Source organism: Thunnus thynnus, chromosome 5 (genome assembly GCF_963924715.1).
Source record: "Thunnus thynnus chromosome 5, fThuThy2.1, whole genome shotgun sequence".
NCBI lineage: Eukaryota > Metazoa > Chordata > Actinopteri > Scombriformes > Scombridae > Thunnus > Thunnus thynnus.
Window position 1 is genome coordinate 32,216,125 of NC_089521.1, and position 14,957 is coordinate 32,231,081.

General features: G+C 38.2%; 1 protein-coding gene and 1 long non-coding RNA gene across 2 annotated transcripts; both read right to left on the reverse strand.

Annotated features, from left to right (window-relative positions):
• Nucleotides 1-912: 912 nt before the first annotated feature.
• Nucleotides 913-9,027, reverse strand: LOC137183603 (uncharacterized). The gene is made up of 3 exons (XM_067590778.1): nucleotides 7,879-9,027; nucleotides 3,060-3,177; nucleotides 913-2,182 (listed from the first exon to the last, which is right to left on the reverse strand). The coding sequence occupies exons 1-3, from the start codon at nucleotides 8,655-8,657 to the stop codon at nucleotides 1,736-1,738; spliced, it is 1,344 nt and encodes a 447-aa protein (XP_067446879.1). The 5' UTR covers nucleotides 8,658-9,027; the 3' UTR covers nucleotides 913-1,735.
• A 3,313-nt stretch (nucleotides 9,028-12,340) lies between these two features.
• Nucleotides 12,341-13,157, reverse strand: LOC137183604 (uncharacterized). The gene is made up of 3 exons (XR_010928509.1): nucleotides 13,129-13,157; nucleotides 12,520-12,594; nucleotides 12,341-12,425 (listed from the first exon to the last, which is right to left on the reverse strand). It is a non-coding gene; the product is annotated as an uncharacterized lncRNA (long non-coding RNA).
• Nucleotides 13,158-14,957: the final 1,800 nt, after the last annotated feature.

The following is a 14,957-nucleotide window of genomic DNA, read 5'->3' on the forward strand; positions in this document are numbered from 1 at the left end:
GTTACTATACTTCCACCGCAGCTTAACAGGGAAACACTGTCCGAGGAAACACAAAGAGGGAATTTGATGCTAAAAAGACTAAATGTGTCAGATATCCACTTGATATGACTAACTCAGACCGCTAAAGCTTCATATAAGCTTCACAGAGACTTTTAAATGCATTTTTGAACTAAATGACTGTGTGGACACATTGTGGATTTTAGCCTCCATCACTTGCATTGAAAGCACATTTAAAGGATCTTTTAATATCCAGTATGAACAGGAGGAATCATTACAGCGAGGAAAACCTCTTTCACTGTTCATATGGACACCTGACTGTTGTTTTAAGACACACTTGAAAAATTGTGAACCTGTCTTTGAAGTAAAAATAGCAATAATTAGGAAACATTCTCTGGTTCCAGCCTCGTAAATGTGACTATAAATAACAATAACATTGGGTTACGGATTATTTGTCAGACAAAACAAGACATTTGAATATCTTAACTGGGTATTTAAGACCATTTTATGGACCAAACAATTAATCGATTAATCAAGAAAACAGACTGATAATTAATAGAATCATCATTTGCAGCACTAAATCAATTAAATTGACTAATTTTCTGTTTCACACATGAATTTTTGTAACATTCTTACAACTACATATTTTCATCTTGATTGAATGAAGCATAATGTTTTAGATTTTTAACTACTAACCTGACTTTAAAACTCTTTAAATGTTAAAGCTGAAACAATCAGTGGAATATTAAATGGCCTCTCCACCTATTTTACACATGAATTTGAGTTAACTTGTGTAAAGTCTTCTGTGCCTTAAGCGGGAGCGTTTGCAAAGTTAAACGATAAATCAGAAAAAAAAAATCAACAGATTGACTCATCAGAGAAAAAACAACAGACAAATCTTGTTTTCCATGATACTCAAGTTAAAGCTCTTTATTCCAGAGTTAGAGGAGTGAAGTGTGAGGAGCTGTGTTTTTACACATTCTGTTATATAAATTCAAATGTTTCTTTACAAACTCAGGACTCTCCTGGGTATTGTAACCATCATACATGTTTCTGTTCTGAGCATCTGTTTTAATTATTTACATTTACAAATATTACTTTCTGAGAAATCAGGCTTTTTCTGTCAGTTTGGTGGAAGGCTCTAAATACTACAGTACCCATGAACCTCAGCTGCTGTTGCTATGGAGAAGAGGTCAGTCGGAGGTATGAATTCAAAACGCTTCATTGTTGAATTTGCAAGGAAAACACATCACCATGGTCACTGAATTCATCCAAAATTGATCCTGAATTTTAAGCTCTGTGATTGGATGTTTCTTGCTGAAATGCACCTTGGGAGTCGTAGTTGACTTCTCCCCCTTTGGTTTTTACGTCCACAGGCTTGTAGCTCCGACTTTTTTTTTTTTTTAATCAAAGAACCAGGTATTTTCTAACATAGTTGTCCATCTTTTGTTTGATAATTCAACCAGGAGAGTTTAATGTTGATCTAAACTGTAAAAGAACAAGAACTGTGAGTCATTTGAAAAAAATGTAGGAGACTTTTATGGCTCGAACCAGGTGCGCCTCAAATACCTCCTCACACTTCACAACTCTGTTTTACTTTCACATCTCTACAGACAAACCTCAACGCTGTTGGAATAATGAGTATTTATCTGGATCTTTACTGAGCTGCTGTCACCTCTCCCCTGCAGGCTTTAACGAAGTTTTAAAAACTTAATCTTTGGTTGAGTAGTCTTTGGGTTCAGTAGTCCAGTATAGTCAACAGGTTATAAGTAATTGTGTCTCTGATGACCTCAGCAGTGCAGTACGCGTCTCCATCATATGGTTCTGTGTCAGGCTGTATTAAATGATTAGCAGGAGGCGCAATCTCAGCGTTCCACTCAGGAAGGAAACAGTCGTCCTGATGTTCACAGATGTTGTGTAAAACGCAGCACGCGGCGACGACTCTCGGCATCATCGAGATATCGATGTCGGTCTTTTTCAGCAGGCACCTCCATCGTCCTTTCAGCTGAGTGAAAGCCGTGTCGACCACCGAGTGAGCGGAGGTGAGCGTGTAGGTGAAACGACGCTGCTCCAGAGACAGCTGGTGCTCCTGGCTGTATCCTTTCATCAGCCACGGCTTCAAGGGGAACGACGTGTCGCCGATGAGATGGACGGGGATCTCCACCCCGTCGAACAGGATTGACTTCTGAAAAAGAGACATCAGTTTTAATTCTATTTGATTCAGTGGATTAGACAAAAACATTTTCATTTGGTTGTTTTATCTGAATTCAATTGAATTTCCTTCAATTGAACTCAACTAAAAACGAAAGACAAAGAAACTTTTAACTTTAACTTTGAGCAGCACATAACAGAACTTGTACAAACATGCTTTTATCAACTAAGGAACATTGCCAGAGTGTGACCTATTTCAAGTTTTAAAAATACAGAAATGATTTTATCTCATCACTTCTGGATTACTGCAACAGACTTTTTTACTTGCCTAAATAGAAAAACTGTAGACTGGCTACAGACAGTACAGAACTCAGCTGCCAGGCTTTTAACCAGAGGAAACAGGTTTGAACACATCATCCCGGTGTTACACTGGCTTCCACTGAACTGATTTCAAGGTTCCTTTAATTACTTTCAAGGCACAAAAATCTTTTTATTCCTGTATGACCCTGCTCACACTTTGAGATCCTCGGCGGGGGCCTTCTATCTGTTCCAGACTCTTGGCCGAAGACTAAAGGAGACAAAGTTTTGAAATAAGAGCCCTGAGGCTCTAGAACATCCTGCCAAGGAAATAAGGCAGGCCGAGTCAGTGGCTTCTTTTAAATCAAAGCTTAAAATGTACTTTTATCACATTGTTTTCCCTTTACTTGATGCTAGTTTTATTCTGTTGTTCGTTTAGCACCTTTATTCTTTGTTTTTATATTGTTATTATTATCATCACCATCTATAAAGTGTTCAACTGAATTTCCAGAAAATGTTCCATCTTGATATCGCCTACCCCTATAGATATTTTTAATGTATATCCACACCAGGAGATGGAGTTAGAGGGGACTTTTAAGGCCCTGTACACTCACCTCTCTGGGGAACAGGTAACCATCTGGGCGGTCCTCTGCTTTCAGGTACAAGTCAGAGCTGGACAGCACTGTGGCACTGCAGGTACTTCCAGGCCAGCCAGCGTACACATCAGTGAAACTGTAAGAAGTAGAAGTTTTGAGATTTTTATTGATGTAAAAGTAAAAATACCACATTGTGAAGATACTAATACTAAAACTAGAAACACTGATTGATATAGATCCCTTAGATTTTCTTTTTAACCATGATACAAACTTTTTTTTTTACAGTTCCATCTGTATGTAGTCATTCCTTGTGTATATTCCTGAAGATTTTTTTGTTCTTCTGTGTAAATACATTGAGAGCCACTAGAGTCAAATTCCTTGTATATGTAAACATACCAATACAGATGATTCTGATTTACGGTATTTTTACATTTCCAAACAATACCCACTACATCTAACGTCACATTTACTGTTTTTTTTTTATTAATTTTTTTACAATTGTGGATATCATCAGTCTCAGCAAAGAATTCATTTTCATGTAATATTTTTTTTTTATTACTAGGAGCAAATTCAACATCTGAATTTGCAGCAGGTGAGCCAGATGTTGGCGAGCAATGTCTGACACGTGACCCCATCCTGATATTCAAGGTCATCAGCCAGGTGTCACCCCGTTGGTGCTGTACCTCCTGTCTCGAGGCAACCCTCTCAGCGTGTGTGTGTGTGCCAAAGATGCCGAGAAATACCGACATTCATGGTGAGAAAGAACCGCAACCAACAGCCTGACAATTGAATCTCAACGCTGCCTCACATGCAGGCCTACATCTTGCAGGTGGGAGTCTTACGCCTTGCCAGGATGTGGAACGACATCCGAGCAGTAGCGGACCTTCTGGATGCAGGGCAGGACGCCAGACAGTTTGTTGCATGACAGTATGGGACTCTGGGTCCTGGTCACAGAGTCGTCATACCGAGCTGCTGTGTCTGGTAGTCGTTATCTAAATCCTCATGGACAGTAAAGGGGTTTCATACCAAGGAGAGTGTAACTTATCCCTTTGCAATTGTAAATAGTTGATTATTGCACAAGTATTATACTGTAGTAATGTAAATAGGTTTGTTTTTTATAACTATATTCCTCCAAAACCTTATTTATTTATGTTATATTGTTTATTCTAATGTTATTTATTTTTCTTACTTTATATTATCTCCTCCTCCTTATATTGATTAGACAAAAAAAGTGTGTTTACTACAGTAGATTGTTTCTAATTGAATTTGGGAAAACTAAAACCTTTACAGTTTGACAAATTTATACTAGTATAAAGATCGTTTTGGATAATGGTATGAACATATCAACATCCTTTCTTTAAGAACATAAGATTACATGAATGATGACAATTTACATGTGTTGAAAGAATTTATTTTTCCTGTGAACAGGTAATACACACAAAGAAAGTTAAATAACAATACAAATAAATAACAAACAGGTGGCAAATGAGAAGTATGAATTGTTGCTGATAGAAGACACTTCACATGGTCTTCATTTGACAAGCCTTTGGAAAGAAAAGAACAATTAGAAATCTGATAACTTTGATCTGTATTCATCCACCGCATAATTGCAATGTTAAAATATTTTTTTTTTTTTACTTAAACTTACTCTACGGAGCCATCAGGTCTTCTCTTGGCTGGTCTGTGGATATGATGGTTGTAGTCTAGTCTTCACAGACTGGAGGGCTGAAGGAAATGCGTTGGCTGGCATACATGAGGATGTGGTTATGGAATGACTCCAGCTCAGCAGTTGACCTGAAAATTCAGGATAGCAAGCAGTATTTAAAGTACAGCAGCTCTATACAAAGAAAGGGCAAATAAGAAAGTCTGACAACAGGAAGAATAAACAGTGGACACAAACCACAGTGAAGCTACTTGCGGACCTCCTTCAGCCAGCGCTCATTGAGGTCAATTTCATTTGACAGAGCTAAATGAGCTTCTGAACCCTTCTCGATCCACTTCCTGTCTTCATCCTCCTCCGAGGGACCATTTGTGCTCTCCTGTAACATAATACAGGAGGTCAATCCACATGTCCTAAAGCAGAACATCACAAACATGAATTTTTCCAACTTGTTAAAAACTGTATAAAGAAAATCCACACATAATATTTTTTCTAAACATGATTTAATGTTCTCCTCAATACAAAAATGTTCGATTTCTCCAGCGAGTCATGGAATAAACATTAGGGCACACCATGATTGAAGTCTCTGTTTTGTACACTAAAGTTGTCTAAGCAACAACTAGACACTTATCTGTGCATGTCTGACGTTGTATGGGGAAGAATTGTCAAATAACAATAAAATATATAGATATTCCATATATGAAGATTGTTAAATAATGAAACCCCTACCTCCCAATACAAGCAAAACCTTCTTGCAAAAAATATGATGGCCCAGAAATACAATCAGCAAGCCTAGTATATATAGTTAGGTCTGTAATACTTCACAAACACACAATATTAAACTCTAATACTCACAAAGAAGTCATTGTAGTTTTTGTCATTGTGCAGCGATACCAGAAATTGTTGCTGTTGTCTTTATTCCACCTCAGGAGGAAGGCACAACACCTTCACTGACCAGCCTAAACATAGAACATAACTATTCAGGAGAAGTCCTTGTTTTCAGTAAACGTAGGTGTTGTCTTTGCTTGACTTTTTAAAATTTCATTCCAATCACCACACTTACTGCGTGTATCTTTTTGCCAAGGGTTTTTGGATCCATGTCTCATATCAAGCTGTCCGGATCTGCACAGAAACACAACATAAAAACATATTCATACAGAATTTAAATAATCAAATTAAATGCAAAAGCTTGTAAATGCCAATATTTAATAATGCAAGCGTAAATAAGGACTGTAGGAGTTGCATTGTTGCTATGGAAAGTGTTATTGTATCAGCGCTGTATTTCTCTTTCTCTAAGCACTAAGGCCACAGAGTAATGCCAAATAACATGAACTTACTGAAGAGAGCTGTTTCATCCCCTTGCAGAGCTTCTGAAAACTCCTCATGAACCCTTCCTTCTCCACGACAACAGAGCTCCTCTGCATCTCTCTCTTGTCGATGGTGACAACGGATCGGATGTCTGTTGTCTCATTTCCCCTGGCGCTGTAAGTACAGTATTGAGCACAGAACCCTGGACTGTCCGTACGGCCGTCAGCTACAAATATTGAGTTATAAATAAAGATGTCATTACAAATCTCAAAACAATATCGTCACAGCAGGTTCCTGACACACATTATATAAATCAGGGGTACTATTACTAACATGTTACTGTCATATTTTTGTCTTTAGTACTGTTCCAACACGAATGTACGTTTTGTATTACTGAAATATGCCATAAAGGTTTGTAACTGAATCTCGCTAAATGCTAAATTAACGATGCTAAATAGCTAGTAGCGTTAGCACTGATTAGACAAGCTAGGCTACAACGTTTCCCTGACTAACATAAAAGGTACTGTGCACCCTACGTAGTTACACTGAGAATTTTCACAACAACTCAGTAAAATCAAAAATGAGCAGAGGCAATTTACCTGTCTGACAACAAACGTGGCTAGCTCCCCATCGGTTTTAAGTCCTTTTAGGTCTCGTAGCTCTCTCTCCATCCAGTACTCAGATGTTTACTCTAGTTTTATCACTATTGCTCGATGAAATTCCTTCATTTGTGCTTGCTCTTCCTCCTCTGTCCTTTTCTGTTTACCCTTTTTGGCAGTAAACGCATTTGTTGGCAACAGAGGAATGGGAAGTTTCTTCGTCATCGGTGGTTGTTTGTCCACCTCTGTTTACTGAAACTTTCTCCCGGACTTGCAGTGATGATCTTGAGCTTGGATGGCGGAGGGGGCGGCGGGGGGGGGGGCTATGAGGAGCGAGTGATTGACATTGATTAGCCACTCCACCTGGCTGTGATTGGTTCTTTTCATTCTGGTAGATTTTTGCAAATGGGGACCTCATTTTTTTTCACAGAATACTTGGCTCATAGATATCTGTCAGGATATGAAGAGAATTTCAGCAGATTTAACAAAAAGAGATTTTTTTAAATATAAAAGTTGCCTACAGCACCTTTAAAGGCCGGGTTCACACTTTTTCAAGTCCGTCACAAAACAACAGTCAGGTGCCCAAATGAACAATGACACATGTTTCTCTTGCTGTAATCATTCCTCCTGTTCATACTGACCATTAGAAGATCCCTTCATAATGCACTTACAATGTAAGTGATGGGGGACAAAATCCACAGTCCTCCTTCTGTGCATTCATCTATTCAAAAGTTTTTCTGAAGCTAATATGAAACTTCAGCGTCTAAATGAGTCAAATCAAGTAGATATCTTTCAACATTACAGTCTTTTTAGTGCTAACGTCCCTCTTTTTGTTACTATACTTCCACCTGCAGCTCAACAGGGAAACACTGTCTGAGGAAACACAAAGAGGGAATTTGATGCTAAAAAGACTGTAAATGTGTCAGATATCCACTTGATATGACTAACTCAGACTGCTGAAGCCTCATATAAGCTTCACAGAGACTTTTAAATGCATTTTTGCACTAAATAACTGTGTGGCCCCCATCACTTACACTGAAAATGCATTTGCAGGGGATCTTTTAATAGCCAGTATAAACAGGAGGAATGATTACAGCGAGGAAATCCTCTTTACAACCTGACTGTTGTTTTAAGACACACTTGAAAAATTGTGAACGTATCCTTTAAATGTGAAATATGGCACCATGGGCCCCAGAGAAACTAAATGTTCTCCTCTCCTGCGCTCTTGTTTACGGTTGTGTTGACAAAAAAAAGTCTTAAGTCTTCTTACCAAACGTTGTGGTCGACCACAGCCTGCAGGATGACGGAGTGCCAGCCTCTCTTGTTGATGTAGTGGTCCGGGTTGTCCCTCGGAGGAGCGATGGGGATGTGAGTCCCGCCTATGGCCCCGGCACACAGCGGGTAGCAGCGCTGCTGGAAGGCTCTCATGGTGTCGTCCAGCCGCTGTCCGCTCGGAAGCGACACGAAGCGGTGATACAGACGGTCCACTATGGCCGAAGTGACCTGACGCACAATTATACACACTGTCGCTATTCCCACGCCGAACATGTTGGCGATGGAGCGGTACTCCTCGGCCCGGGCGTACCACCACAGGGTGATGGCCAGTCTGCGGCGCGGCTCGATGGGAACGCGGTAGTTCGTCCTGCGTCGTTTAATAATCGGGCCGATCAGTTCGACCAGGTAGTCGAAGGTCGCCCGGGACACGCGAAACTGCGCTTTCCACTCCTCATCGTCAAACAATTCCGCCGTTGACCAGAAGTTCTGTCCGGGGCTTCGGTTCCGGACCCAGATGGGTCTATTGGTGGAGGTGATGAGACTCAGAATACCGGCGATGGAGGACAGCAGGAAGGCTCTCCTCCTCCGCAGATACTGCCGCCGCCGCCGGTCCCTCTCCATCATCTCCCGCACCCTCCTCCGCCTCAGGAGCGCCGTCTGGAGCTGATACAGCTCGAACATCTGGTTACCAAACGCTGGAGGCACATTCAGGCTTAAAATGGAGCAAAGTAACGCAGCAGTCAGGGATGGATTATCCTCCGAGTTCGGCTCCATTTTGAACTGGCGGTAAACAAACTTCTTCTTCGTCTTCGTCTTCTTCGTCTTCTTCTTCTTTGAGTTTTAATGGCGGTTGACAAACAAGCTTATAGGCGCTTTACCGCCACCTACTGGACTGGACTGTGAAACAGTATATTGGCGGAAAAAACACATTCTCACTATTATTCCTGTTACTCTTAAGTAATTAATTAGAAGATTGCTTACTTCCTAGCATATTCCCCAAAGTAATATTGTGTTTTTCACCATTTAGTACTGATATTAATTCCCTTCTTTCTTCATCATACCTGTTGCAATCTATCAGTACGTGCTTGACAGTTTCAGGTTTATTAGAGTGTATACATAATCCAGCAGGGCCAGCCCGTTCTATGGAGTGTTTGATTTAAACCTGTATCTCTTCCCTTGGGCTCCTGCCCCCTCCCCCACTAACGCAATCATATTTTTGAATACTGTAAAGATGTCTTCATGTGTCAATTAAGTCTCACTATTCCTGCCAAGTTTTGCACATATCATTATTTATGATACAGTAGACAAACTTTACAACTTCTTCTTTGAGGCCAACACTGGCTTACCTGGCTGTCACCAATGAAGGCAGGTCAGGGAGACGTGCGATGGCTCTGACAGTGGAAGTTGAAAAGGGAGGGGCAGGGGCTCATGAGGTCTTGCTGAATTAGAACTGAAATGCAGTTGCCAGGCATTAAAATACGCTTTTAATTGGTACTCGATGCCATGGGCCAAATTTAAAAACTAAAATACAAAATTAGAAAAAGAAGTAGAAAAAAATCACCTGTAAAAGGCCACTTATCTAGTCAGAGGTCAAAAAGGCAGGTGCTCGAGCACCACGTGGGGTCTATCTGTGCATGTGCCTGGGCAGGACATCGTCTTTACAGGTACTATATCCGTCACTAAGCTAGGAAAGCAACACACATGTGATGCCATAGACTCAGGTGGGCAATCTTCCAACTTGCTGTGGAGTCTAGTCAAAGGTCAGTAACTAAGAATTTTGATATAAATTTGTCATAAATTAAGCAATGTTGCCAACTGTTATCGGATTGTGTTTACACAGTAAAACCCGGTGAGTTAGTTCAACTCAAACTGTTTGAGGAAACCAATTACTTTGAACCATTTAAGTTTATTAACTCAAACAATTTAAACATGAAAAATTATTTCATTTGCATACAAGTAACTAAAGTATTTATTGTTAAGATAACTTTGGTAAATAAAGGTAATAGTACCAATTCCACTGAGTTCATTGAACCTAAAACAAAGAAGCATTTTAATAGAATTTATCTGAATTTAGTAAGACTGACTTAAAGGGATCTTCTTTACACAAATGTTACCACCTAAGTTTCCTTTACTCAGTTATCTTCCACTAAAGTAAATTATTATATTCTAGTTGTGACAACTTTGTAGCTACTCAGTTAATTTGAGGTAACCAATTGCCTTAAACCTTTTAAGTTGCATTAACACAATATAAACACACGTCTGACACAACTTAAACAATTTATTTAGTTGAGTGCTGAACACTCATAACTGAACACATAACATTTCAATTTAAAACATTTCAATGTTCACAGTTCTTGAAATGTAGTTTACTCCTCTCCACTTACTTTTTTCTCTTCAACCTATTAATGAAGTTTTTTAGAAAAAACACCCCTTCAAAGTTGAAACTTAAAAGTTCAGTAGACTTCACCCTCACATTAACAGTATTTGCAGCTTCTGATGTAAGTCAATCAAATTGACCTAAAACAATGATTGTGCATAAGACAGTTTTCACTCCTTAACCTGACTGACTGAAAAATTTTGTTCAATTTGATATTTTGATACCTTGTGCACTGGAATAAAAATGTCCATAATTTTATACCATGAAGCTGATTAATAAAATCTCACTTTTCCCCATTTTTATGTTGTGAAAGCTATGAAAATAAAGATACATAAAATAGAAACAAAACAAAATATAATTATAAATGTGTAAATGTTCATGTACATGTACAAATGTACAATGTACAAATAAATGCTATTTTCATGTGGTAATGCAGAAAGTGTGAAGACGCCACAGAAACAATGCAAACATGCATTGTAGTAAAAACTATTAAATCACTTGACTTGCACAGTACCTGTTTTAACACACAAAAATCAGAACTAAAAACAGTTTTTGGAATGCAAGCCAAACAATAATTTTTAGACATTGCTGACTTTCAACAACAAAACCTGCTGACAACTTAATTCAAGCTCATTTCTCAGGGCCTGTAACTTGGGCTTGAGCTGCTTTCTCCCATCATGAGGATTAGAGAAGGACAACATGGATGAACTCAAAGAGGCCACTTAGCTTCTCAGGATAGCTCTCATATGGAGAGCATAGATCAGTCCAACAAAATCACCAGTGAATCTGTTCAAGATCTGTGAGACATTACAACCTGATCCTCAAGGACGACTGACACGTGGTGAGTTTCGAAGGGACTCCTGCTGGCACCTCCTCTTCACTGACCACTGCCACCAGAGCCACTGCTCCCTCCTAGGTTGCCTCCAAATCATCCTGAAAAGGGAATACATGTTCAATGTATGTGATTGTTATTCTACAAATCATCAAGTTTATAAAAAGGCTAGTGATGAAAAAGAAAACATAATACCATTGCAGATTTTTACATGCAAGTCAAAGCAATGTGTAAGCTTAAGCAAAGAACTGCTGGGCCATAATTCCATTATTATTCCATTAGTATTATCTTATCTCTTATCTTATGCCAAGATAAGAGTACAAGATTATTTATTAAAATTATTACCCTAAATTTGTACTTCCATATAATGATTAGGGAGTTCTAGTTTGTCCTGTCTTGTTACCAATGTTTAGCTCAGACAACTGAAGTGATAAGTTTACAGATTAGGTTTCTCTTTCTTAACTGCCTCAGGACATAATCATCCACTTGATCATTTCAAACCCCATTTGATATTTGTGAGGATCTGGACTTATTGTAGAAGCTGTTTTAGTTTAGAAGAGCACAAACAAAATACACAATGACTATCAAATAAACTACATGGACAGAAACTGAAAGAGAGATGAGTAGGAAGTCTATGATATTCAGTTATTTTATAAACTTTTAATTTGTGTTCCAAATTTGGGAGCAGATTATGTGTTAAATTAGTATTTACATACATGATGAGACCTGTTTTTTAAGCACATTTTAAAAATGTGTGTAACCTGAACCTCACTTAAAGGATAGCCTTGAAAAAATCTTAACCAACCCTAATACAGGACTCACGTGCCAGATGTCCATGTAAATATTTTTGGTGTGTATAATTGTTGGGCCTTGGCTACAAGTTTGGCTATCAGCAATAATTAATGATTATCAAATTATTAATTAATAAAACGGGGCACCACCCTGGAGTCAGGGAAAAAGACTGGCAGACTAGTTGTGTTGAATGTAAAGGCTTTTGAATAGTCTAAAAGTTTGAAATTCCAAAATTTTGGTACTGGCCAAAATTATGCTGAAATTAATATTGCACAGTTATGAATAATTGCCAACAATACTATGCCTATAATGAAATACCTGACATTGTCTGGAAAATTTTTCTTTTGTAAAACATTTTTTACATGGCATTTTGAGTACTTGAGAAAATATCAACAGAGAATACTTTATTTCTTAGTTAATAAATATCTATGTTGCAATGGAATGAGTTTTTTCTTTCCTCTGAGACCTCTGATGAATCCTCCTTTAAATACAGCGGTGGGCCGGCCAGGGCTGCTGTTCTAGCTGCACTGATGTTCTCATCCTGTTGCACAAACAAAAACAAGGTATCCATACAAGGATGTTAGGGTCCGCTGTTCACATTCAACATCAATGTAATGCATTAAAAATATTTGTACCTGTTCCTCATATGCCATCAAAACTTCTTCCATCTTCTTACCAAAACTTTCAGTCTTCCTCTTTTTATTGAGTAGCTGAGGTGTATATTTGTCAAGTTCAGCAAAGAAGGAGAATGGTAGATTTTGATTAGTGATGTAGAGTTGCATTGAAAGCAAAAGCAATGTGAGATTGTAAAACTGGATTTATCAAACATTTTTTAATCAAATAGACATACCATATTAAATTACTCAATTCTAAGCTCTTTATCCAGATCAAGCATTCCTACAATGATGAATTAAAAAAAACTACACTAGCTTAGTGGCTCTTGAAAGGCATGGGCATATTAGCTAGCAAGCTAACAGTTACATTTTTAACGTAAAACTTTGACAAACTAACGTCATTCAGCATCAGCTATCAAGTATCTTAATGTCATGAAACTTCTATTTCTGAACCACTACAGCATGAATTGGCCTGTTTGCAAGTTAATTTATGGCTAATGTTTTCACAACTCAGTAACAGTTGACGTTAAGCTAACATGTTTCAGTACAAATGCACTTTTACAATTCAAACAGCAAGACAAACAATAATTATGCAAACAGTAATAAAAAAAAATAACGGAACAAAGTTACCTCACGTTGAAAACAAAACCATATCTCTGTCATTTGACGCAAATCAAAAACCCAGTGCAGTAGGTTCAGCTTGTCCGTTACGCCAGCGCTGAGAGCAAACACACACACACACACACACACACACACACACACACACACACACACACACACACACACACACACACACACACACACACGCACACACTATCTCTCTCTCTCTCTCTCAGTGCCACCTGCACAAAGAAAACAGTAAACTGCAGGTTCATTGTTTACATTCCCAGCAGGATGAAACTAACTGGGCTGCCCAAATACAAATGAAGAGTGAATAAACTTTAGGTAGGCAACTAATGACTATTTTCAATAAAGGTGACTTTTTTTTTGTTTTGTTTTTTGATAAAAAAGTTTGGTGATATGGTATCATCAGATGCCTTGTTTGTCATACCAACACACCAAAACCCCAAATATTCAATTTATTTACTAGACAACAAAAAGCAAAAAAAAGCTCACATTTGGGAAGCCAGAAACATAAAATAATGGCACCATTTAGTTGAAAATGTACTTACATTATTAATCAATTATCAAAATAGTGGCTGATTAATTTTTTGTCCATTGACTAATTGTAATAACATCAGATCTTAACACTTTGGGAGATCATTTCAAGATTGATCAAGAATTATTTGGATGCATTCTTTGGTTTACTTGGGTACAACATGATGATTTATAAACTTGAATAAAAGCAAAAATTATACTCAACATTATAGCAGCCCATCAGCAGGGTTTACCATTTGGTAATGATGTGTCAACTTAAAGAAAATAATTTTAAGTACATTTAATGTGCAATAGAAATAGTTATTCAGGGGTCTTAGTCTTGTGATGCTTAATTTTAAGCATTGGTGTCATCAAGTGATTTAATGAAAGTAAACACAGTGAACGGCTGTGCGTAACGGCACTGTGCTCTGGCGCGGCACTTCTCAGAGGCTGCAGATTTATTCACATACCAGACCTGCTGCCTTCAGATGCTGCAGGGATTTAAAAAACTGAAGGAGAAGATTTTCATACAGTATAAAGCAGCTGTGGACAGCAGATACTGTAAGAATCACCTACATTCATTTATAGATCAATGGCAGTGGAGGATGATGGCTCTGTCTCTAAATCTTCATAATGTCCTGAAGTATTTAGATAATAAAGAGTTAGAAGAGTTCAAATGGTATTTGCAGAATGGAGCTCTGCTAAAAGATGAAGACGTCTCAGCCATGGCAAGGAGTGATTTGGAGGGAGCAGACAGGAAACAAGTAGTCAGTGTTTTGGCGCGGACCTACGACATAAAGGCCAAGAAAGTTAGTAAGAGGATTCTAGCAAGAATGATCAGGAAGGATCTGGTGAATTATCTCATGTGCTGAGGTTCATCTTAAGAAGAGAAAAAAATGTGAACAACCAACCCTTTCTACTTAAAATGTCCTAGTAATTTGTTTCGGTAGACATAATTTGTAGAAAATGTAATGTCTGGATTATGCTCACATAGCTTTGCGTTTTTGTACCTCACATTAGTCAGTCCCTCCAGGATTTTTTGCGGCATTTTTTTTGTGACTATTGCAGCCACAAATGCTTGATTTTTTACAGCAACTTTTCTCAAAAAATTACCTTTATTTATTTTTTAAAGCCTTTATTTATATTAAATTATTTATTTATTAATGCCTTTATGAAATGAATTTTCACCTCAACATAAGCACCAAATAAAATCAGTCAATAATGCCATTAAAATAAATCCATTAACATAAACATATAGTTTCATTTCCAAAGTGCCCATTTTTATGTTTGAGGTAGATCGCATCCATCTTTGCTGTCAACAA

Coding starts and splice junctions, on each gene's coding strand:
- LOC137183603 (XM_067590778.1), bottom strand. CDS start 8,657: ATGGAGCCGAACTCGGAGGATAATCCATCCCTGACTGCTGCGTTACTT. Junction 3,178..7,878: donor GTGGTCGACCACAACGTTTG/GTAAGAAGACTT, acceptor TACTTCTTACAG/TTTCACTGATGTGTACGCTG. Junction 2,183..3,059: donor GTTACCTGTTCCCCAGAGAG/GTGAGTGTACAG, acceptor TCTCTTTTTCAG/AAGTCAATCCTGTTCGACGG.